The sequence below is a fragment of the Hipposideros armiger genome, unplaced genomic scaffold (assembly GCF_001890085.2).
Source record: "Hipposideros armiger isolate ML-2016 unplaced genomic scaffold, ASM189008v1 scaffold_114, whole genome shotgun sequence".
NCBI lineage: Eukaryota > Metazoa > Chordata > Mammalia > Chiroptera > Hipposideridae > Hipposideros > Hipposideros armiger.
This window is the reverse complement of record NW_017731464.1, coordinates 2,767,861-2,793,433: the sequence shown is the minus strand read 5'-3', so window position 1 is coordinate 2,793,433 and position 25,573 is coordinate 2,767,861. Positions and strand designations below refer to the sequence as shown.

The following is a 25,573-nucleotide window of genomic DNA, read 5'->3' as shown; positions in this document are numbered from 1 at the left end:
TTACATTACGATTCATAACAGTAGCAAAATTACAGTTATAGAGTAGCAATGAAAATAATTTTATGGTTGGGGGTCACCACAACATGAGGAACTCTATTAAGGGGTCGCAGCATTAGGAAGGTTGAGAACCACTGCATAGGTTTCTAAAAGGACAGACATCTGTAATGTTCCTGTATTCTTTCTAAAGATACATTTGTTTCTTCATATTTCGCATGCATGTAGAAGTTTCAAAACGTCATGATAAAGTAAACCATTTCAAAAAGTAAAATGAGAGCTGTAAAATATTGATGGCAGTTTATTTCTATTAAAACTAACCACCATTCCAAAAGACATATTGTTTTATTGAAAATTTCAGAGTCTATAGTTCACATAAATTACTAAAAACTAGCAATTTTCCTTAGTCTGAAGAGACTGTCATACAACATCTGCCAGGAACCCTGAAAGTGATAGTTCTAGTCTCTCATACTCTGAGAGAGCTCCTTGAACTGCATTCTTCCAGAGGGTCCTCCAACCATTGTTGGAACCCTGGCAACTACATGGTAGATAGTATTTGAGAAGAAAGATATGTAATAATAAAGTTCAGATCTGCCTCTATTGGAATTCTCTATTGGTCCCTCTTGTGCACTCTGGTGTCGCCTTACAGCCGATTCTTAGACCACCCCCTCTGCATTAGCCTCTGACCCATTAGTCGAGAGAGTGTCTCGGAAAACTGAGGCCGGATGGAATGATATCTGTAAAGCTCTCTCGGCAGGGGGGTGGGGGGGTCTCGGCCTGACTGGGACCTGATGGAATGATATCAGCTGTCTCCCCTGGGAGGACATGTAATTATGTCTTGGGGCAATGTGGTGGAGTACGAAGGCATAGCATTTGCTGGAGTACACTGGGAAAAGGTGAATGGAAAAGGCCTTAAGGCGCACAAGAATACACGGTTAATGACTCACAGCACAGCAGTTTACTTCCTTGAAAATAATCAATAAAAACCATGCGTTGACCCGATTCGGGGGCTCAGTCTATCTCTGAAGGCTGAGTCCCTTGGTCTCGCTCTTAAATCTTACTTCTGTCTCTTGTTCTTATTCAATCTGCGTCGCCCCTCTCGTGTCCCATTTGCCCTTGCCATGCAGGACGTGACACTCTGGGGCTGCATAGAAAATGGGTATCTTTACCTTCTACCTGGAATTTCATAAGAAAATATTGTTGTGACTCAAAGCAACCAAAGACTTAAAAAGCACTAGGCCAGGATAATAGTTGTATTCCAAGTGTTCCTTGATTTGTTCATTCAGCAAACATTTATGTCCCTACTACATGCTAGTTTCTATGCTAAGAGTGGAGGAAATAAAGAGGAGCTTATGTTATGTAGCTTATATAACTAGCATGATAAAGATGAGCTAAGAGTATTGTGTGATATAGAGGGAGAAGTCTTTAACTCTTACTATGGGGTTGGGGGTAGGGTGTAGTTATTGTGGGAGAAGGAGAACAGAAGACAGCTCAAAGAAAACCTCCTCTCCTGGAAAACTTGAAAAGTGAATGGACACCTGAACCAAGCCTCAAATGATGAGTAAGATGGAGGGAGGGGAGCACGTGGGTCATTCAAGGAGCTGAAAGGTTTGGAAGAGTTCAGTAGGACTAGAGCTAGGGCATGATGGGCTGTGGATGGAGTTTAGACTTCTTCCTGAGAACTGTAGAGAGTTATGGAAAGATTTTAGTCGGGGAGTTGTACATGTGTGTTTCACATAGGTTATAGATGTTTGTTGTGGAAAAAATAGAAAATATAAATAAGTGGAAAGAAAAATCATACATATCCCACTTAGAGATGATACCAAAATTAGATCTTACTGTTAACTACGAGAGTGCCAAAAAAATGTGTACACATATTAGAAAAAAACTGTATTAAAATAACGCTGATAGTAACCACTTTGAGCACCTCTTGTAATTGCAGAAGTCAAACGTGACTTACATTCATCTTTTGTTATCGGTATATATTGAGTATTACAATTTTAATACAGTTTTTTTCCTTTCTTAAAATATGTATACTTTTTTTGGCACCCTCTGTATTTTGTAACCTGCTTTTTTTCCTACTTTGTTGTCAATAAAGCTTTTCTTGTCAATAAATATACATCCACAACATTTTTATTACTACATATTATTTTGAATATACCGTAATTTAAATAATTCTTCCTTTTGGGGGTTTTTCACTATTATAAAAAATGTACATATATCTTTGTATATTTTTCTGATTTTTTTAAAGGATAAATCCCAAGAAGTAGAATTCTTATCAGATAGTGTATACATTTTCTAATAGCCAAATTGCCCTCTGTAAATACTATCCAAAGTACATTCTCTCCAGCAGTATAGGAGAGTATACCCAACATAATGTGTTATCATTCTTTCTAATCTTTCCCCCAATATAAAATGTAGAAACAAATTATATTTGTTTTAATTTTCATTCCCTTGGTTACTGGTATAGTTGGATTTTTTGTATGCTTATTATACATATTATCCTGTGTAAATTGACAGTTTATATTGTTTATGTTTAAATTTTTAAGGTTTGTTTTCTTAATTTTTGTTTTTTTAGCTGATCCATCTGTTTTCTTAATTTTTAACAACTTATATATTGAAAGTAATAACATCTTGTGATATACTATAGTTTTCCCATTTTTGTCATTTTTCTCTCAAACTTCATGCAGTAATCTAGTAATCTATCCCTTTAATGATTTCTTTTGGTGTGATGCTTAGTCCTAATTATTAGGGTTATATAAATAGTCCTCTGTACTTCTTTCTACTTTTATTTTTGACATTAGAATATTTTTATGATATATCTGAAATGTATCAGATGTATCAATGTATTTGAAATGCCATTTTTATCATGTACTAAATCCTTATATACTTGGTTTCATTTCTAAACTTTCTGTTATGTTTTATTGATGTCTTTGTTGTAGCGACAATATATTGTTTTAACTAGATTAACTTTAAAATTAATTCTAATACCTAGTAATACAAACCCACCTTCATTCTCTTTTCGGATATCTCTGGGTTCTCGGTGTATAATTATTCTTCTGCATGGGGTACAGAATCATTTTGTCAAGTTTCCTCTAAAAAAATTCCTATGAGGACTTTTGCTTTACATTTGTTAAACATATAATTTGTGGAAAATTGATATCTTCCTCTGGAATATGGTATTTTCTACATTTATTTAGGCCTTATGTCTGTAGAATTTATCATTTTCCCCTGTTATTCCTACATATTTCCTAGAAGTATAATGCTTAGTATTTTCTATTTTAATTGCTAATATAAATCTCTTTTTTTCTAATAGTTTTTGATGACATACAAAAAATGATGAGAACCTTAATTTGAGGAAGGTAGCAATGGGGATGAAGAAATGTTGACAGGTTCTAGAAATAAAGCAGAAACAAAGAAATGTTGATGGTTTCTAGAAATAATTGTGTGCAAGGATGAGAAAGAAAGTAAAAGACAGTTCCTGATTTTCTGAGTTGGGCAACTTGATTTATAATAGTAGTTTTTCCTGAGATTTGAATTATAGAAAGGAAAATGAACATGACTTAAAGTGAAGATGAGGACATGAGGAATTCAGTTTAAGGCATATTTAATTTGAGGGCATTAAGGTGAAAATTTGATAGCCAGTGGGTAAATGGGTCTGGAAGTTACAAGCAATGCCTGAGCTAGAAATAATGATTGGATGACATTAACTACAGGAAATGTGTAGAGAATATGACAGGATGGAAACTTACGGGAACACTGGTATTTCAGGGGTGGGCAAAAAAAGTCACCTGGTGAGACATTCAAGAGCTAGGATGGGGAGTCAAGTTAGTAAATAGCCTTCACCCAGGTTATTCCTACAAACTTTGACTAGACCAGAGTGACTTAAGCATCTAAAGGCCACCTATGTTTTGACATCATTCATCTCTGCTAACCCTATTAGCACCGTTAGCGCAGGTGATTGCCCCACCTGACCCATCATCCTATCCACCTTATTCACTTTCCCTGTTTTGGAGAGAGAGAGAGAGAGAGAGAGAGAGAGAGAGACACACTTGTATATAGAGATAATATGTGTATATGAGGTACATATGTATTCCCTACCTTCTTTATCCAAATTTATCTTATTGCTCCTCCAACAAAGAAGCTGTGTCCAGTTGAATGTACGTCAGTCATGTAAATGTTCCAGTTTTATTCCCTCTTCATTCTAGGAACACATGCCTCAGTAAAAAACTAAAAACTGTAAATTTAAACAGTGTTTAGTATTATATTCTCAAAAATGTATAAAATAAGGTGAAACTAATGCATATTATTGCAGAGACTGTATCCATATATTAAAAAAGTAGACGTTATCATTTCAGTACTGCTGCTTTTACTCTGATGATGAATTCTTTTCACCAACTGCTGCTACTGTGTTTCCCTGAAAATAAGACTGGGTCTTATATTAATTTTTGCTCCAACAATCTACATTTATTCATTTATTCATGTGCAAAAATCTACATTTATTCAGTCATGTCTGGCTGACGATCTTAACTGAGGCTTATGTTTGGGGTAGGGCTTATGAGCATCCTGAAAAATCATGCCAGAGCTTATTTTCCAGTTAGGTCTTATTTTCGGGGTAGTAAAGGGTTCCAAACAGATCTGCAGCATGAGTGATTTGTGGTTCTCAGATGTAGGATCATCTCCTGTCTCTGTGGGATTTCAAGGCATTCTCATGTGTATTGAGGGAACTGAACCTGCAATTGATTTTACATGATACTTTATGTTCCAAGAGTCAAATAACATGTCTGTATTAGAGACAGTGGGAAATCTTAGACAAGAGTGGGAACCATGCTTGTTGGTGATAATAATGATGCCCCCACCTTCATCCCAATTATTTGCTATCCATAAGGGCCATCAGAAATTGAAGCCAAATGAGAAATCTACATATTTCTGGACTCAATCTGTTCATAAAATATGTAGGTACTTGATAAGAAATTTTTCAATAATGAAAATAACTGCCATAATTGAGTACTTCATATACGTCTGGCTTTGCTGAGCCCTCTGTGTGCCTTGTCTCATGCAATCCTGTGGGGTGGGTACTCTTGTCCCCATTTTACAGTGAGGAGCTGCATTTTTCAAGGTCAGTGACTTGCCCAAGGCTACACAGCTAGTGGGTGGGAGTTTTGAGATTTGAGCCGCAACTCTCAGACTCCAGATGCAAGCTCTTAACCACCATACTCTTCTCTTTCAGTTCATTCAGTTCAACAGTTTGGTTTTCTGTCTGTTGTTTTAATATTATCTACTTCTCATCAAAGCAACAAATTTGTTTTCTAGGAACAAGTAGTGATGAACTTGGACAGCAGGCTTCTGATCTTCCCTTTATATATCTGCTGTAACTTCCTGTATATATCACCAGAAAAAAGAACGGAAAATAATCATCATCCAGAAAATCCAGAAAACTGAGGATCTCATCAGTTGGAAACATTAGCACTTTGAAAACTTTTTTGGCCAGCTTTAATTTAATGGCCCTGTGATGTTCACATCTAAGGTGACTAACAATGACAAAGGCCTTATGAACTGTACAGATAATTCAGAAGACTATCCTTATCCTCATTACATTTCTATGCATCTATGGAAAAACATTTTAAAGCCAAGAAAATATCTGTCAAACCATCTCTGTTAGAAAGATGTCATCTCATGCTTTTAATTTAGCATCAGTAGAAACTTGTTGTAAATAAATTTCACATTTCTCTGCAACCAAATAGATTTCATTTTTAGCTTAAACTTTGATCCTGCCTAATGTTAGTGAATCTTAGTTATTGATCTGTAAATTTATTTGTCTAAAAGAATGCTAAAGGAGTAATTTGAAAGACCAATTATAAATGCTCTTTCAATTGGTGCACTTAAGGCTGTTCTTTAATTTTTTTCAACTGCTCTTTGATTCTCCCTCCTAATATCCTTCCAATATATAGTTGTTTTTAATCATTAAATACCTTTTTTGTGGTTTTGGAGACTAAGCTGAGGAAACTTTATTAACTTAAGCATTCTTATGCTATTTTCTTTTGCTTTTAATTTAGCTTTTCTAGGATTTTAATAACAAAAAATTCAGCTTCAGACTTTCAAATGAACTTGAATGGGGGGAGAACATGAGTTTGATTCTGAGTATATTCCTTTGCCTTACATGGTCTTTTCTTTGACATTCTGTAAAACTTTGTTTTTGCGTCATAAGATTACTTATGTACCAAATACTACACTTTAAATATTTTCCTATTCTCTGATCTTTAGAATTATTTATGTTCCAATTTTTGGGGGGAATCCTATTTCCTACATAAGCTCAGGACTTTATAACCTCTGAATTGAGTGCCTTTGAGTTACACATGCTAATAGAAATTTCATAGTAAATGTAAATAAGGTCAGAGGATGTCACATAGAAGTTGATGATAAAGCATTAATGTAAAAATAGAAATTATTTTTGTCAAAAATGAGATGTACATTTGTCATGATATATATATGTTGGCTTCTTGTGTTTACTGCTACTTTGAAAAGAGCCATGCTCATTGTCTTTCCAGTCAGAGTGAATACTTTTTGTGGTTAATGTATATTTTTTAGTATGTTTTAAAAAATGGGAATCACTTTTATGTATCTGTACAAACAATAAATACCCATTTGGAAAAAGAATAAATAAGCTCTTGTATAAAATGGACCAAAAAAAAAAAAAAAACTTAGTTGAAACCAGAATTTTTTTTCTTTCAGGTTACAATAGATATTTTCCAATTATATTTAACTTTTGGAATTTATTGATAGTGTTTCTTCCCCAATAATATGTCCATAGATTTATAAATTGTTTCTGTCCTTTCAAAATACATCCTCCTGATTAATTTAAAGGAAGCTTTTAAATGCCTCCCCCATCTCTGCCCCCAGAACTGTAGTTTAAATGTTTCTAATACAATAATTTGGCAGCATCAAGAGGCTACATTTCTTTTTTTAGTATTTGGCTATAATTATATCTCAGAAGAGGTTTTTATATATAGCATCAGAGGTTCCTTGCCTTTTATATATTAAATATAAATACCAATCTTGAATTATTTTAATAATTGAATTTTTTACCAATCTTGGGAGTAAAGATAAAGTTTTGAGTCTATTAGTGAGTAAAATTAATTATTTCATTTCACTTATATAAACTAACCAAATTGGAATTATATATGTTTCTTGTCCATTGGTACTTTCCTGGCTAAATTGCTTGTGTCATCGACAAACAAAACCATAATTTCTTCAGTCACAAGTAGGTTTTGCTGTCATTTGAGAAATTAATAATTGTCAGCTAGTACTTCACATTGATAGCCAAGATCTGCTTGTATTTTCTTACCAAATACTTCAATGTTTGCATACTTTTCACTTTTTTCAATAGGAATATTTTCAATAAAGTATTAAAGTGTCAGCTGACATAGCATATAATCTATTACATATGAAAGCTTTTGTGTTTGTCAGCTTTTGCCTTATAACCTTTACCAAGTCTTTTTTCTTAAGCTGCATGGGCTAGAAAACGATACCCAGTAATAATGATTTTAGCTTGGCTATCAGTAAAGAAGAGGTGCTTAAGAGAAAATGTTCCAGAGTCTCATGCTAAATTATTAAAGAGAGAGATGAATGTACCTTTCCTCTTTAAATACGTATGTATATGTTTGGCTTGAAACTTAGCAAGGCAAGGTTAAATGAACAGTGGTAGTCACTAGCTTTTTTACCAAGTGTTTAGCAGCCAACATTTTATCAAAATTTCAAGGCTCTGAATAGTATTATCATCAATGAACAATTTCAACATCACATGCAAAAATAGGGTTATCAGTGGCTCAGTTGGTTAAGAGCTCGCTCAAGAGTTTGAGCTCTGAGCAACAGCAGTTTGATGCCCAGCCCGAGCTGAGCTGCCAACAGGTGGCAGGATGGCTCAGCTAAAATAAAAATTAAAAAATAGGGTGATCAAAGAGTCACTGTGGGGCCCGCCAGCTGGCAAAGTTGGTTAGAGCACAGCTCTGAGCAACATGGTTGCCAGTTTGTTTCCCACATGGGCCTGTGAGCTGCGCCTGAGCTGAGCTGCCAATGGACAGCTGGATAGCTTAGCTGGTAAGAGTGTGCATGCTCTTAACAACAAGGTTGCCAATTCGACTCCCACATGGGATGGTGGGCTGCACCACTCCCCGCCCCCCCTGCAACTAGATTGAAAGTGGCAACTGGACTTGGACCTGAGCTGCGCCCTCCAGAACTAAGATAGAGGGACAACAACTTGACTTGGAGCTGATGGGTCCTGGAAATACACAATGTTCCCCTTCCCCAATTCCCAACACTGTTCTCTTCCCCAATTCCCCAATGAAATCTTTATAAAAAAAGAGTCACTGTGGCTATCTAAATTTAAGTTAAAATTCAATAAAACTTAGAATTTACTTCCTCAGTCACAGTAGGCACATTGTAAGTGCTTAGTAATCACATGTAACTAGTGGCTATCATATTAGTGCAGATATAGAATATTCCCATCATTGCAGAAAGCTCTATCAAATAGATTTAGTCTAGAATATGGACTATCAATGTTGAAACTATGTCAAAAACTTTATTCCCTTTAAGATGAACCCATGTAAAGAACAGAAAAGATAATAGAGCCAAGGGTGCAAATGATAGATACCTTGTCAATCACCTGAAATGATACGTTGAGTCATAATTTGAAGCAGTGTGGATCTAATCGCTTGACTGCATTAAAAAAACAAAAGGCATAGTACAGTTGCCTCCCCAACCAGAGAGTCTGAAATTCTTCCCAAGGTCCAAGATACAAGGGTGTAAAAGCAAAAGGCCTCAAACATCACTCACTGTTAACTAGTGGTCAGACTACATCTAATTAAAGGGGAAATGACTGAGTTAGCATCATGCATCCATATGTAATGATAAAATAGGATACTTTTGTAAAGGCTGGTGATTTTATATGAAACAGGACTAGCGAAGTTAAAACAAAATTTAACCAAGCTAGAGAGAGTACATTTGCAGAGAATCACAAATGGTTAATGTTGGTTCTTACATAAGGTACACACATACTTTAGTTTGCTTTCATTGAAAATAACTGATTGGGGAAGAAACATAAGCAAGTGTGATCACAAGTGTTGACCTTACTCCACCCTCTCCACTCAAATTCTATCTAGATGGCCTTTAGAATGAGACAACTTCAACTTAGAATGTGTTGGAAACAGGATTTTCTTCCAGATACAACCCCGAAGATATACGGTGCTGGATAATCCACACCTGAGAGAGGGCAACTTGAACAGTTAAGTAAATTAGAAAGCCCTAGCAGAACCAATTTCTATCCCACATCTTACAGGGGAGGAGCCATTTGGAGACACACCATTTCTTTTCCTGGCTAAAGTTGATCCCGGGGCTGCCCCTTTAAGGAACTTAATCCTTTGGGGGGTTTTTTCCCTTTCTACTTTGTATCTTTACCTTTTTTCTCTATACTGACTCATTCACACCAATATTTAAATGGGTTTAAGTTTCTCCCATCTTTGAAAAACATTCACATTTACCTCCACCCAATCCCATATTTTGCTCTGCCATCAGTCAAACTGCAAAAGTTCTCCAAATTCTTCCTCTACTTCAAAAGCCATTCATAATTACATTAAAACTTCCTGAGTCAACAAAGACGTTATTGTTCAATCCAATAGGTTCCATATGGTTTTTTGTTTTCTTTCCTTTTAACTTACATTTAAAATTAACTACTTTGTTCTCCTTAAAAAGCAGCCTTCTCTTCAATTTCTCTGATATCAAACTCACCCAGTTTTCCTTCTGTTTCTCTGGACACTTCTTAGTCTCCCTTTGGGGTTCTTCCTCTGGCTGTCTCCAGGCCCTTTTTCTCTCCTGAGCCTGCACCAGCTGATTTCATGCACTCTAGAGGCTTCTAACGAACATCTGTATTCTGATGATTCTTTATTCTGCAGTTCCAGCCCAGCCCTCTCTCTTCTGAACTCCAGATACACATCTAGTTGGCATCTCTTGGGTGTTCCAACATGGCAGCTCAAATTAGCATATCCAGATATGAATGTATGTTCTTTTATATGCCTTATTTTAGCGAATAATGCTACCATCCACCTAGTTTCACAGACCAGAAACCTGGATGTCATTCTTGAATCCTCTGCATCCAAAAATCACTGTTTTTCCAGTTTCACCAACTACTATTCAAATTCAAGCACTTTCCACAATACTGATACCATTCTAGCACAAGCCACCATACTTTCCAATCTACATTATTGTATCAGCCTCCTATTATATTCCCTCTCTAGTCAAGACTCATTACCCAAAGTGTTCTCTGAATAAACTCAAATATTCCCTCCCATCCTTAAAACCCTTCAAAGACTCCCTATTGCCTTTGCCTCAGGACAACTCTAGCATAGCTTACAAGCCTATTCTAGCCTTGTCTTTACATTTCCACTCCTTTCTCCCCAGTGGCCGCCATACTTTCAGTTCTACACAAAGCCCATCTTCTCCCTTGCCTCTCACCCTTGCACATGCAGCCTCCTCAGCCTCAACAATTTCTACTCATCTCACCTAATTTCTACTTATCTTTAAGGTCTTGTTTGGACATCATTTCCTCCCGGAAACTTTTCTTGACAACCTTTGCCCTCAAAACCTGTTAGGTACCAGTCTTAGGTGCCCTCATAATGTTCTTCCCCTATCAATGCACCTTCACGCTGTTTGTATATCCTTCAGTGGCCAGCAATCTACTCAAGAGCAGGCATGTCTTTTCTCGCTGATTAATCCTCTGGTACACAGGTGTGTGATAAATGTTTGCGTGAATAATTGTATTAATCATGCCTTTTTATTTATTTTCTGATGTTTTGACACCTGAGGTCTCGCTGAGACTGCCCCTCCCAGGGCTAGCTAATTCCTACAGACTGTCCTTGGCCGAGTGCCTTTGTGCACAGCAGCCTGTCAGCAGCCCATACGCTCCGACCACTTTCTTTACCAAACTCTCACAAGCCAGGCAATATTCCTCTGCCCTAATGACTCCAGGGCCAGGTACCAAACAACTCTGGACAGCCCCTGCATCCCAAAACCCGCTGAAATTATTCAAACTCGTCAATCTTCCACAATAAAGTCTTTTACCAATGCTTTCCCCCTTGTTCCCTCTGCCTCCCGACGCACCCTGGTGCTTCCTCTTGTGGGCTTAAACTACTTTCAAATGCTACGTTTAGAATTGGTTTGATATGAAATATTTTGTGCATATGGACAAGAACTGGAAAGAAAAATGGGGGTGGGCGGGAATGAGAATTGTGTTAAGGTGGTGGATATACGGGTTTTTTCAGATTTCTATAATAACATCAAGTAGCACACTTTAAATGCCCACCGTGGACACAAAAAGGGGGAAGCCACCACAGGAAAAAAAATGGGACTGGAAGAACGGAGACTACAACTTGGTTCTCACTGGAATCTCTGGGCTCACAAGTGACAGCATCAGGACCCGGCCGGGTGATTCTGGGCTGGCTTAGCGCAACCTCACTTCTTTGAAGCCGGAACCATCGTGAATCGTTCCGACGTTTCCCAGTCGGCGGTAAAAGTGCAGTCAGTTCCCGGCCCTCCCAGAAGCTGTTAGACTGTCGCTTCCGGGGCTGTGTGAGGTGGAGGAGCGCTCCGAATGGGTCGCAGTCGCAGCCGCTCCCCACGTAGGGGTGAGTCCAGAAGCAATCGGAGGGTCTGGGGCTCCGTTGGAGGCGCGTCTTTTTTTTCACCAGGTCGAGGGCTGCCGAAAGGCGGGCCCTTTACTCCTGAGCAGAGGAGCGGGAGACGGGGGTGGATGGGGACCATGACCTGGTCCCTCCCGTTTGAAGGCAATTTTTTGTTTTTGTTTTTATCTTCCTAATTAGGGTTTCTCTGACTCTTTGTCAGCCTCCTATAATAACTTTTGTTATGCTTGGGAAATTTAGAATCAGACCACAGTTCCCTCACTTAATATCTGGATGACCGTGTGCAAGTCATCCGACCTTTCTGAGTCGGAATTGGAAGGTAATATTACCTATCTTTAAAAAAGAAACAAGGGCCGGCGGAGTCGCGCGATAGTTAAAAGAGCTGGCTTGGGACACCAGAGGGCCCCCGGTTCGGATCCCACATATGAGGGCTAGTGACACTGCCCTCTACAGCTAAGATGCTGAACAACAGTTCAACCTGGAGCTGGGCTGCTGTGAGTCACCGGCGACGGTGTAGGCTGCAGCCCCTGTGGCAGTGGGTTGCCATGGGCTACCGTGTGTAGCCAGCAGCCAGCGTGAGCAGCCAGCAGCCGCAGTGAGCAGCCGTCCAGAAGCCGGCGACTGATCTGCCTCGCCAGGGAAGAGCGCAATGATGGTGTCAACTTGCGCCAGTGAAGCAACGTCCTCCACAACTAGACTGAAGAACAAGAGGACAGCAACTTGTCTGTTCCCCTTCCCCAGTTCCCCAATAAAAATCTTTAAAAAAAGAAACAAAAAACAAAACTGATGGGAGAAATAATGTCACATTCCATAACACTCAGCATGTGATGACACTGCCTGATTCTCACATGTGCAATGTTAGTTTCCTCCCCAGTTTATAGTAGGGAAATCGATATTTAGAATCTTATGTCCAGGGAGCTTACCTCATAATGTCTTATGCACCCCACCCCCAATAAATGAGGCCGTGCGATGTAAAAAACATCTAACATAGATCCTCGGTTCTGCCCCCTACTTAGTTTTACCACCTTCAACTAACTAGTCAGGACTTGATTTTTTTCAAAGTTAAATGAGGCTGCGATCCACATATGGCTTAAGAAATGCTCAATCAATTAAGAAGTGCTGTTTAACTGTAGAGTACACACCGGATTTCCCTGACTTAGTCCGGAAAAAAATGTAAAAATCTCAGTAATTTTTTTATTGAGTACATGTTTAAATGATAATAGTTTGGATATATATTGGGCCAAATAACATTCTGTTAAAAGTAATTCCACCTGTTTTTACTTTTTTAATGTCACTACTAGACATTGCTCGCAGTATATTTCTGTTGGATGGCGCAGCTCTAGATATTTGAGGTAATTTTCGGCTTTGCAATTTTGTGTGTTTGTATTAGAGCGAAGGCGGTCCCGGTCCGCTTCGCGGGAGAGAGAACGCAGGCGCCGAGAAAGGTCCCCCCGGTCCCGAGAGAGAGATCGGAGGAGGAGCCGCTCTCGATCCCCACACAGAAGACGCTCCAGGTGAGTGCAGAAAATAACCAAAGGTTTTACCACAAGTCCCAAAGAAACTAGTTGTTGCCCTTAACTTTGTTGTTATCACTTCTAAGGGGATTTACAATTTCATTTAATAAGAGGAACTTAAGTCCACCTTATTCTAAACTTAACATTTCCATTGGTAAATAAGGTTATAGTTTCTACTCCTAGAGTTGCCTTAGGAGTAAATGAGAAATAATACATGAAAAGCACTTAACATGGTGCTTGGCAAGAATAAGAAATATGTCCTGTATTATTGGGGGTTTTTTTTAATTACTTTTTTGATGGTAACAGTTTATTCAAGTATATAATCAAGAATATAAGATCTTGGAAGCTTAGAATGGACTCTTGATTCTTAATAAGTATCCATTGCTGTTTAAGGCAACTTTGTGTGTGTGTGTGTGTGTAATTGTTAAAAACTGGTTACATTTTTCTGCCTTACAAAAGTTTTTTTAGCCCTAGCTATACTGAGTGAGACTTTAATTAAACAGTAAACTGTGTTTTTGGTTTTTTGTTGACAATTAGGGCTTAGGCAGACCCTTCTAACTAATTCTTCTAGAGGGAATGGACTCCTGGTTCTCTGGAGCCTGGCTGAACTACCTTTCAGGCAGTCATGTATATCTGTGCTGGTCAACACAGTGGTCAGGTATGTCTCTACTGACACTTTCACTTATTAAATATTAGATCCCCAAGACGACATAGATCCACATCTCCTTCCCCTTCTCGACTGAAAGAAAGAAGAGATGAGGAAAAGAAAGAAACAAAAGAAACCAAGAGCAAAGAACGTCAGATTACTGGTAATGTTATCAGATAAATAACTGTAGGAAAAGTACAGCCTTGTTTAGATAACTTCAGTCATGATACAATTATAAAAGTATAAATTTTGAACATTGAAATACATTTTTTTTACAGTGTTCATTGCATATGGTTTTGAGATTTTGTTTTAACTGTACCTTAGTGTGTTCCTGGTTCTCTGTGGTGCTCCTGATATAGGAAGGAAGTTAAAAACATAAGCATATTTATTTTGGAAGTCCTTTACAACTGGCATCATGTCTGATATTAAAAGTCTAGCCTAAAGGCTCCAAGCATGTCCTTTAAAGCAGTCTCTTCCAACGGAGGGTGGAGAGCACATCCCTTCCTTGCACCTTAAGTTACATTCTATCCAAGTTGAACATGAATTTTTTTTGTTAGATTCAAGTCTTTAGCTAATTGTTTTGTATGTTCTCTGCTGACTATTAATTTATTGCAACCTCTCTTTTTATATATATAAACTGATAGAGTTTTAAATAATATCCCTTATTTTTGTAGAGGAAGACTTAGAGGGTAAAACTGAGGAAGAAATAGAAATGATGAAATTAATGGGATTTGCCTCCTTTGATACCACAAAAGTAAGTAAAACACATAGCGAGTTAAGCATTCTGATTTTAATTAATCCATTATGACTCCAATTTTCCTATTCTTTTACTATCACTTATAACCTCTTCCATTGATACAAGTAGACATGAACAATCTGTGTGAAGGGCTTTGAGAGCACAGAGAAGGAAGCATTGAGGTGCCATTGGAATCCAGGGACTGTTTGCCTGGAATCATGTTTGAGTTAGATCTTTTGAGTTAGATCTTAAAGGGCCAGTAGAGGTGATCAGACAAAGAGGAGGAGGAAGATCACTTGAAGTAAAGAGCTCATGGGGCCGGCCAAGTGGCGCGTTGGTTAAGTGTTGGCTTGGTACGCCAGCTCTGAGCAGCAGAGCCCCAGTTCGGATCCCACATGAGGGCCAGTGACACTGCGCCCTCTACAGCTAAGATGGTGAACAACAGCTCAACTTGGAACTGGGCTGCCGTGAGTTGCTGGCGACGGTGTAGGCTGCAGTGAAGCTGCAGTGAGTTTCCATAAGCTACTGTGAGTGGCTGGCAGCCAGCGTGAACGGCCTACAGCCGGCGTGAGCGGCTGTCTAGTGGCCGGCGACCGATGTGCCTCACCCGGGAAGAGTGCAATGATAATACCAACATGGGCCAGTGAAGCAACGTCCTCCACAACTAGACTGAAGAACAAAAGGACAGCAACTTGTCTGTCCCCCTTCCCCCAATTACCCAATAAAATCTTTAAAAAAAAAAAAAAGAGCTCATGAAAATGCCATGTAGGCATGAAGGAGCATAGTGTATTATGGGAATTTCAAATTCAGTAACTGGTAAAAGGATGCTGATGGGCTAGTGACTACAGGGAAGCTAGAAATAGAGATAGGAGGCAAATCACAGAGGGCTTTTAATACCCTTAGCCATGCTAAGGAATTTAAAGTTGATTCTTTAGGTGTTAAGGAGAGGAAGCAATGACTTTTAAGACAAGGAATGACAGGATTATATGTGTGTTTTGGAAAGATGACCCAGGGCAGCATGGAGGACAGATGGGAGGCAGATTAGATTGGAGACAGAGAGAACTGCTGAGTCGTGCAAGTGAAAGCTGATGAAGGCCTGAACTGAGAGGAATATTGAGAACCATTTAGCTGTCAGAGTTAGTGCTGGTGATGGTGGGAGTGGGAGTGAGTAGTCAGTGATGACTCTGAGATGACCGGCTGAAAGACTGGATGGTAGGGTTACCCAAGAAAGGGTTTTGGGAAGGGGAACTGCTGTGAAACAGAAGAAGGAAATTCAGCTCCCAGATAAAGATGACACTGGGCAGCTACATACATATATCTCATAGCTCAGAAGAGGAGTGGATTGGAGGATGACTGCTGTTTAGCCTTGATCATAATACCTGAGAAAGAAGTCAGAAGTTGGGGAGGGATTTTGGAGGAAGGGAGAGGGAAGAGGGGAGTTCGAGAGAGGAAATGGAAAGGGGGAGGAGTGGGAATGGAGGGAGCTAGTAAGGATAGACAGAGGGACAGTGTGTGGAGAGAGAGTATATTTTTAAAACTTTCTTTTCCAGAATTTTAAGTCCATTTAGCTTTTGCACATGGAAATTAAGATTTTTGAGAAAAATAATCCACTTCCTCTTGTGTTCCATTGAGTTGTGAACAGAGGGGAGAAATTTCAGATGCTGTTAAAAGTTTCTAACTGATGTGATTGTATAGGGTTTACTTTTTTTTGTTTAATGACAGTGTATAAACTAAGGAGTACTGCAGCATGACTATTTTGAGGTGAGAAAACTAAGAATGAGCTCTTATTCTCACAAATGGTTATGTGAACCCCATTGTGGAATTTAATACAGTTTATGAATCAGCTTTATTGCCTCGAATACACCAAGTCTTTGTTTTCCAAAGAGTATTTTATAAGTGAAATGATTTATTAATTTATATTTAGGGTAAATAAAAATATCTCAAAAGTAAAGCAACTATAATTTTACTGATTTTAGAAGAATAGAGAGGGAACATATTAGATTTTTCTTTTGAGGGGAGCAGGGTTACTGTTGCCCAATGTTATGTTTGAAATTTCCTGAGAATCAAATACAAAGATGAAATCTCATTTTGCTTTTAAATGTAGTCTGTACTGAAGATGTTGTTGATAAAGGAAAAATTAGGTGAGAATTTATAGATCCCATAAAAATTATGGAGTACCACAAGAACAAATAATAGTTGTTTGTTTGTTTTTTTAATGACATCTACAAGTGTGTTATTTTAGTTTGTAGCAGTTAACTTCATGACTATCAATTATAGTCTCTCAGCTCACTTGTGTTTTTCAATCATGTATCTTGTGATATTTCATCCTTGATCTATGATGGGACCTTTTCATTAGTCAATATAGTCACTTATTTTCCCTTCCATTTTTACATTTTAAAACATTCAAAGTTTAGTTATGTTTATCAATGGATAATTTTCTAGTCCAGCATGTAAATGAAAATAGGGCTCATAATATACAACTCTATAAATAGTTTTCAAAAATTGGTAAGCCTTTAGGAATTGAACTTAGTAAAAAGGTTAGCATTATTTACTTTTTTTCCAAGCCAATCTTTCTAAGTCATGCCTACCACCTGTTCTTGAGAGGTCAAAAATCATACACTTCAAGTAATTTACCCAGTATTCTCCCCTCCCCCAAAATGTAGTGAAACAGGAATAGAAAAGTAAGACCAAACATATTTATTTTAGCTCCTCTTTAAATGTGTACCTCATCTGTAACATACCTTTAGCCCAATGAATAAGATTTTCCCCCCTAACACGGATATCTAATAAGTATGCTACACAGAGCACACTCCCATGAGTAATAATTGGGAGGGAGTTCAGGGTCACGTATTGTGTGTGTGTGTGTGTGTGTGTGTGTGTCTGTCTGTCTGTCTGTCTGTCTGTGTGTGTGACTGACAGAGATAGAGACAGAGATGACATTAACGGGTGATATGCATACATTTAACAGTCATTTTCTGAGCACCTGAAGTGCAGTAGTCTAGGATGTGAAAATGCAAAGGTGATTCAATCATACCTCTCCATCAAGAAGCTTGCAGTCTCACAGGGAAAATATACGTCATGATAATGCAGGTTGGAACATGGAGGGTACTGTGAGGAAAACACAGTTAACATTGTGTAGGAGTTAGAGAAGAGCGCACTTCCTATCAGCTGTATCATTTGAATTGGGCCTTGAACGATGGATAAGAACCAGATAGTTGAAGATGGAGTGGGAGTTGGGAAGGCAATTCAGGCATGAGGAATAGCAAGTGGTGAGTTAACTTGGCTGAATCAAAAGACCCAAAATGCAATTAATGAAAAAGAGGTTAGATGCCACATAAGAAAGGCCAAGATATAAGTGACACTATTAGCATCTATTAAAAATCAAAATTGCAAGGCCTGTGTAAGAAATGGGATTTGTATGAATGGTGACTGTTCCAGCCATGATTTGAGAATACTATGAGCTAAGGTCATAAGTTAAATTTTGTGTGAATGTGAAATTTTTTTTAATAAAATATTCTTAAATTGTTTATGGTTTCAAGAAATTCTTTGACCAAAAAGGTTAACATCTGCTATCTTATTTCCCTGCATGTCTTGGACATAATATATAAACCATGACTATCTGTTTGTTTGACTATTGTATTAATTGCTTATGTGTGACTATAAAAATGTGAACAGAAAGTTGTAATACTTGGAAGTTTATGGGATATCATCAGGATCTGAAATTTCTCTTTCTGTCATTGAACTGCCTCATTCTTAGATGGATCTTGCCATTTAAGTTTGTCTGTCGGATCCAACTCTTTGATCAATGAACAATACCTTCCCTGTTCCCACATGCGTGTACCCTTCCTGTTTTTTATATGTTTATTGCTTTTCTCCAGGGGAAAAAGGTGGATGGCTCTGTCAATGCCTATGCCATAAATGTGTCTCAGAAGAGGAAGTACAGGTATGCATAATCTCTCATTATTATGTTTGAACCAATGATATAAATGATATGCTTGGGAAAGAATTTATTATGGGATAGCGTGTTTGTAGGAAATGTAGCAGTTTTCCATTGCAGTCTCTTTTTATAATCTTCCTTGCTTATATTCTGGTATGTTAAAACAATTTCCAATTTATATGTGAACTAATAACTATTATCGAGAGGGGTAGTTGACTTAAATGTTTTAGGACTGTATAGATCTTCAAAATAATTTTTTAAAAAGTCTTGAGGCTTTAATTTCTTTATAATTATAAGTTTAAAATAGATCATCCCTCCTGAATTACTTACCTTCTGATTATGTAAGGATTTTAACTGTAAATATATTCTTCTGTTAAGTATAAGCATATTTTATTAATACCACAGGACAAACCAATTCATACATGAAATCTCACTGAATTCCTAATGAACAGAAGAGTCAAGACATCTTCAAACATTGCCTTTCTCTCTCCCTTTATCACTGATAAAAGGCTAATATTCCAATTAATTTAGAATATGAATAATGTGATTTGAGCATGCTGTCAGTTAAGGAACCAGAATTATCATTGACAGTCCTTTATTAAATTATCTTCAAATAAGGTTGTATAGGGAAAACTTAGTACAGTGTGCAATCAGATTTACTTGATGGGTATCTATTGGGTTGTCGGAAAAGTCATGACGCATTTTTGCAACGAAAAACATAGAAAAAATACGTCATGACTTTTCCGACAACCCAGTATTTTAGAACTCTTCTCTATTTCCTTAAACTAGGTGTTTAGTGTTACCTAAAATAAAAATGGATGTTCTGTTGATTTTTTTTAAGTCTGTAAAATCTTCCCAAATCATTTTGAAAGTATATTTTTTTACTTCTGTTTGTATTTCAAAGAAACCCAAAAGGTTTTGAATTATTTGGAAAGTGAAATAATCTCTTTTTAATGTGCATTAAATAACCTTGAATACTTCTTATCCTAGACTTTGCCATTTTAAAGGTGATTTATAGGTTTAATCTCTAAAGCATGTGATATTTTTTATGAGTCCAGAATTTATTCTTGATAAACATTGAATTTTTTCTTATCACAGGCAGTACATGAATCGAAAAGGGGGATTCAACAGACCTTTGGATTTCATTGCATGAGAACTGAAATGTTGAAGAATGATGGTTTTTTCCCCTCATCATAGTCAGAAGAGTGGATTTTGTATTTTCTATTTCATATGCATCAAAATCAGGATCACAGTCCTTCCTCCTTGTAAAGTAAGAAAATTTTATTTATGACGTGTGCAGTTCACTTACCGTGCCTCAAAAGAAAAAAGGTTAAATATTACATTTTTTTCTTTTAGGAAATATCGTTTGGGGTAATCATCAACCCCATTTTTTTGTCCTTATTCCTGTGGAAGCTGTATATGTTTTCTTCTTGGATGCTCATTAGGACTTTTAAAAATACATAAAAGTAATTTGGATGTAAGTTTCTCAAATAAAGCAATATTTCTACCCCTTTGTATTTGATAAATATTTTATTACTATATAAAGTATCTCCCTACACATTTTCTTTATTCATACATAGATTTAGATATCATGACTCTTAGTTTAAGAACGACAAAGTATAACTGAATTTTTGTATATTCTGTGGGGTTTTTTCTTCAATACCATTTATTGCTTTTTCCCCATTTTAAAAGCAATAAATGCTTATTATTTTTTTAAAAATTGAGAGAAACCAAAAAGTAAAAAAAAAAAAAAAAAAGATAAAATCACTTATAATCTACCCCCAGAAATAATCAATGTTAATACTTTGGCATGTGTCTTTCCAGGTTCTCCTATGGGTGTATATTTCTCACTCCCACCCACAAGATCAGAATGTATATGCTGTTCTCTTTTGCTAATCCTTTTTCTCCCGTGTGCTGTGAATATATTTTTAATATTCTTTGGAAACTTATCTTTTAGTAGGACTTGGTTGCACCATAATTTATTAACATCCTTTTGGTGAACATTGGCATTCCTCCCATGACTTGCTGTGAATAGTATCCCTGTTACATTTATCTTTTTTGTTGCATTATTTCCTCAGGTTCAGTTCTTAGATGTGGCATTGCTGGGCGAGATAAGGATGTGTGCGTGCATGTTTGAAGGCTTTTGAGATCAGATAGATAGATAGATAGATAGATAGATAGATAGATAGATAGATAGATAGATAGATAAATATGGCTCGAAAGGTAACAACTGACTCTCACCAGTAAAGTATGAGCATTCCCATTTCATACACATGCACCAATATTTTGGTATAATTTTTTTAAAGCTTCCAATCTAATGGGTAAAATAATGGCATTTTGTTTTAATTTATTTAATTTCTAGGGAAGATGAACATTTTAAAAATATGTTAGCTATATATATATTTCTTTTGTGAAATGCCAATTCCAAATTTTGGATCCATTGGTCTTTTGGTAAGCTTTTCTTTTTCTTATTTGAAGGAAGCTTTTTTTATATTGAAGATAATAACCATTACCCATTCTGTTTCACATCTCACTGATATTTGATGCTCTGGTTAGATTTTAAATTAGGGTTTTTTGGTTTTTTTAATAACTAATAAAAACATGGAACACAATTCATATAGCACAAAGGGTATACAGTGTATCCTTTCAGAGATATTCCATATATGCACAAACATATGTATTTTATTATTCTAATGTAAGCAAACTTTACATACTATCTTGCACCTATTTTTTTTTCCACTTGTACATCTTAAGGTTGTTTCTTATCAGTACATGTAATATTTCCCCTTTTTTTCCTAAGGGCAGCAAATATAGTCCATTGTAGGATAGACTATAATTTATTTAAACTAATCCCTTATTGATGGACAGTGAAGTTTTTAATCTTTTATTTTTTTTAAAGATTTTATTAGGGAATCAGGGAAGGGGAACAGACAAGTTCTTTTGTTCTTCAGTCTAGTTGTAGAGGATGTTGCTTCACTGGCCCATGTTGGTATTATTGCGCTCTTCCCGAGTGAGGCAGATTGGTTGCCGGCTGCTAGACAGCCGCTCACGGCAGCTCTTGGCAGCTCACACTGGCTGCCGGCTGCTCACAGTAGCTTACGGGAGCCCACTGCAACTCCACTGTAGTCTATGCCAGAGCCAGCGACTCATGGCAGCCCGCTGTTGTTCACCATCTTAGCTATAGAGGGCACAGCGTCACTGGCCCTAATGTGGGAACCGAACCTGCCGCTCATACCTGGCGTCCCAAGCCAACTCTTAACCAATGCTCCACTCTGCTAGCCCTGAAGTTTTTAATCTTTTACTATTTTAAAAAATTCTATAATCACTATCCTTGTATGTACATGATTGTATAAGTGTCTTAAATCCTTTATTGCATCTGAAATTTGACCACCTATTTTACAGTTCTTTAAAAGCTTTCCTGGCAAGTTATTCCCTATAAAGAAAATAATAGTAGTATGACTGCATTGCATGATACAGTGTACAGAGCACCTTGGTTCATTGAATCATTTCCCTGCCCAATCTTCTTGAGGCTTCCCCATCTCAGCAAATGGCCCCTCCACTTACTCCTTAGGGTCATCCTTGACTCCTCTCTTTCTACCATGCCCAATATTTGATTCCTTAGCAAATTCTTTTGGCTCTAACCTGGTAGTATATTTTGAGTCCACTTTTTTTGTTGTACAGATTTATTGAAGTATAATTGACATAAAATTGTAAGATATTTCAAGTGTACACTATAGTGATTTCTGACCACTTTTCACCATCTGTTCTAACCTATCACTATACAGTTGCTCTTTGTAGACTATGGCAGTAGCCTCCTAATAGGTCTCTTTCCTTCTTTTGCTGCCTTAGTTTATTCTCCATCCAGCAGCAGAGGTGTACACCTTTTTAAATGTGCATCAGGTCACATTGCTCCTGGCTCTGGTGGTTTTCTATCATTTAGAATAAAGTCCAGTCTACTGTGGTCCACAAGCCTGAACAGTCTGGACCCTGGCATCAATCACCACTAATTCCAAAACATTTTCGTCACCCCAAAACGAAACTCTTTACCCATTAACAGTCACTCCTCATCCCTGCCCACCCCAGAAACCACTAATGTACTTTGTCTCTATGTCTATTTCTAGACAATGTCCAGAAATTGTCTATTCTGGACAATTTCATATAAATGGACATTTCATGTAAATGGAATCATACAATATGTGGTTTTTGTGCCTGGCTTATTTCACTTAGTATAATGTTTTCAAGGTTCATCCATATTGTAACATGTATCAGTACTTCATTTTTTCTTATGGCCCGAATTATATTCTTTCTATTCTATGGACATGAGATATTTTTATTCATCAGTTGATGGGCATTTGGGTTGTTCCACTTTTTGGCTATTATGAGTAATTCTGGTATGAATATGTTTTTAATTCTCTTGGGTATATAACTAGGAGTGGAATTCCAGGGTCATATAGTAGCTCTGTCTTTAACTTTTTGAAACACCATCAAACTGTTTTCCAAAGCAGCTGCATTGTTTTACCTTCTCACCAGCAATGTACGAGGGTTCTGGTTTTCCCACATTCTCTGCAGTTTCCTTTTTCTTATAACTTATCACTGCCTGACACACTATATTCATTTATTACTTTCTGGTTCTCTCACTAGACAAGAAATGGGGCTTCTGGCACAGAGTAAAGCACTCAATAAATATCTGTTGAATTTGTAAATGTAGTTCAGTGAGTTTTTTTTACTTAGCTGCTTCCCTTGATTTTTGTGTTAACTTTTAGTTATCCAAGTAATAGATGGACACATTTTTCCCTGTAAAAATTTTAAAATATTATGACAAAGCTAAATCCCTTTTGAACAGTACCCCATAATCCTGATCCTATTGTCCCTTCTTCACTGAGAATCCTTCTCTGTATCCTTCCAGACTTTTATGTATGCATGTAAGAGTCGGAAATGAGGAAAATACTTTGTTTTGGCGTTTTTCCCCCCCCACCACCACAAATAATATGATGTAGGGATCATTTTACAACTAATTATTTACTCAACACCGCCTGTCATATCTTTCCATACTAGTATATATGTACCTCTACCTTTTTTTTAACTGATACAGTGTTTTGTGTAATATATATACCACTATTTGTTTAGCCATTGCTCTGTTTTTACAATCACAAATATTTGTGGAGTAACTAATTTTTGCACAGCAGTGTTTTTAAAAATATGATATTGGATATCATGATATTGGAGTGTCCAAAGTAGCCACAAAGAAGGGGATCAATATTATTGAAGCAGGAAATTTCAGTCTCGATTTTTACACCTCAAAGAACAAAATCAATTCCTCAAAAACTTAATAAAACAAAACTTATTTTAATGTCATAATGGTTAGGAGATGTCAAACTCAGTTATAAATTAAGGTTTTTTAATTCCAGTTTGGGAACTCTGTAGAAATTTAAGGATTATAATACACCAGCAGTCTTTGCCTTGCCACTCTGAGGTCCTCACTGAAGAGGCATCTGTCAGAAGCTCCGAAGCATTTAATGAACCTGCTGCTCACTCAGCATTGGCATTTACATACTATCCTATACCCACCCGGAGTGTAAGCCCCTCAAAGGCAGCAGACTGAGGCTTAGCTTTCTAAAAGATGTAGTAAAGCTTGTCTGGCTTGATATAATAGCTTATGTCTTTCTGCTATCCCATTTTCAACATTTTCTTTCCCAATTCTATTAGGTCTTCTTGATGCCTGCTTGGATATATATAAATGATTGTCATCCCATTGTTAATCCTATTACACATAGCTTTTTATGTAAAATTCTGGTCATAAAATTCAGGTTCAAACATTCTGGAATTCCCAATTTTTATTTTTGGGGTTGTGCCTATCAGTTAATGTTTATGTAATGTCTTTGAGGGGCAAGGTACTGAGGGTCACCACTTCTACTTTGTTTTAGGATTTTTCAATTCTTCAAAACCTGTACCTTCCGGTTATCTTATTTTACTTGTCATTGTATATATACATTGTGTAAAATGTAGGAAAAAAACCACCATTTTTTCATACTGCTTGATTTCCAGTAGATGGCACCAAATACCCTTTAATAGCATCTTCATGATACTAATTCCTAGTTGGTGTTGCTGGCTAATGGATCATTTCTTCCACCACCACCAGGGAACAGTAAGGGTCCATTCTCTGATGGTTACATAACTTCGTATTTTTGATTGAAGTTTAAGATATACCTGTTTAAATTATTTGCTATTTCTGACTCAGATTTCAACCTTTTCTCCTTTTTTATTTTTTATAAGTGGTGATTTCTCACTCAGGATGATTCTAGGGGAAGGATCATGATACTGAAATAAGACTGGGTTAAAAAAAATGAGTTGAGGGTAAGAGAAAAAGAAAGAGATAAGCTGTGCATTCATCATAAAATCAAAGAGAAAATATGAAAGTATACAAAATCCAAAATTAAGATAATGAAATCAAAGGACTTTTCACAGTTCAGTTTTGATACTTTAGAAGAATTGTATTCATTTCATTATGATTTTCAAATTTGTTTTACAAATAACTTGCAGTTTAAAAATACTCCTTAAAATTGTTATATCCCCATTCTCATTTCCAATTTTTTGTGCTTTCTTGAAAACCTTACCTTCAGTATATATTTACTAGTGTTTTCATAAAGAATCAGCTTTTAGAGCTAATCATTAAAACCAGAAGGTGTTTCCTATGTCAGGTATGATTTATTATGTTTATTCTACTTATCAATTCTATCGAGTTTAATTTTATTGAGTTTGTCAACCATTAAAAAGAAACCTTTTAAAATTTCCAAGCATAATTACCTTTAAATGATTTTCTTTTTCCCTAGTGTTTTGTGACTCAGCTTAAAAATCTATTTCTTAACTATCTTGTCTTTTAAAACAACTGCCAATGGGGGCATTGGTAGCACAGGCTCTGGGTGAAACAGATCTAGGTTCACTTCGTATCTGTGGACCTCAGTTTCCTTATGTGCAAAATGTAGATAATTAACCTACCTAATGGGGTTATGTTGAATAGGAATAGAGATAATGTGTGTAAACTATGAAAGCAAGCTA

At 36.9% G+C, this 25,573-nt stretch overlaps 2 protein-coding genes across 4 annotated transcripts in view; both read left to right on the top strand.

Moving 5' to 3' along the window:
• The window catches only part of GMCL1 (germ cell-less 1, spermatogenesis associated), a 41,637-nt gene extending 34,219 nt beyond the window's left edge, over window positions 1-7,418 (top strand). Inside the window, exon 14 of one of the 2 annotated variants that reach the window (XM_019647692.1) lies at window positions 5,308-7,418. In XM_019647692.1, the coding sequence (XP_019503237.1) occupies window positions 5,308-5,436 (129 nt within the window). In that variant the 3' untranslated portion in view covers window positions 5,437-7,418. The remainder of the gene's footprint in view (window positions 1-5,307) is intronic. The other variant, XM_019647693.1, reaches the window with a different exon arrangement.
• Window positions 7,419-11,560: 4,142 nt separating this feature from the next.
• Window positions 11,561-20,032, top strand: SNRNP27 (small nuclear ribonucleoprotein U4/U6.U5 subunit 27). Of its 2 annotated transcripts, XR_002124601.1 has the most exons (7): window positions 11,561-11,669; window positions 13,075-13,198; window positions 13,895-14,007; window positions 14,519-14,598; window positions 18,459-18,523; window positions 19,616-19,787; window positions 19,874-20,032. XR_002124601.1 is itself a non-coding variant. In XM_019647608.1 (6 exons), exons 1-6 carry the CDS (start codon window positions 11,636-11,638, stop codon window positions 19,668-19,670), a joined length of 471 nt encoding a protein of 156 aa, XP_019503153.1. In that variant the 5' UTR covers window positions 11,561-11,635; the 3' UTR covers window positions 19,671-20,032. The 2 variants fall into 2 exon arrangements, 1 of the variants encoding a protein (XP_019503153.1); XM_019647608.1 differs by having other exon boundaries at window positions 19,616-20,032.
• Window positions 20,033-25,573: the final 5,541 nt, after the last annotated feature.

Bases quoted from the DNA above. Each gene is read 5' to 3' on its own strand.
- SNRNP27 (XM_019647608.1), top strand. From the start codon at position 11,636: ATGGGTCGCAGTCGCAGCCGCTCCCCACGTAGGG. The intron at 13,199-13,894 runs GTGAGTGCAGAA...ATTAAATATTAG, and splicing joins CCACACAGAAGACGCTCCAG to ATCCCCAAGACGACATAGAT. The intron at 14,599-18,458 runs GTAAGTAAAACA...GCTTTTCTCCAG, and splicing joins CCTCCTTTGATACCACAAAA to GGGAAAAAGGTGGATGGCTC.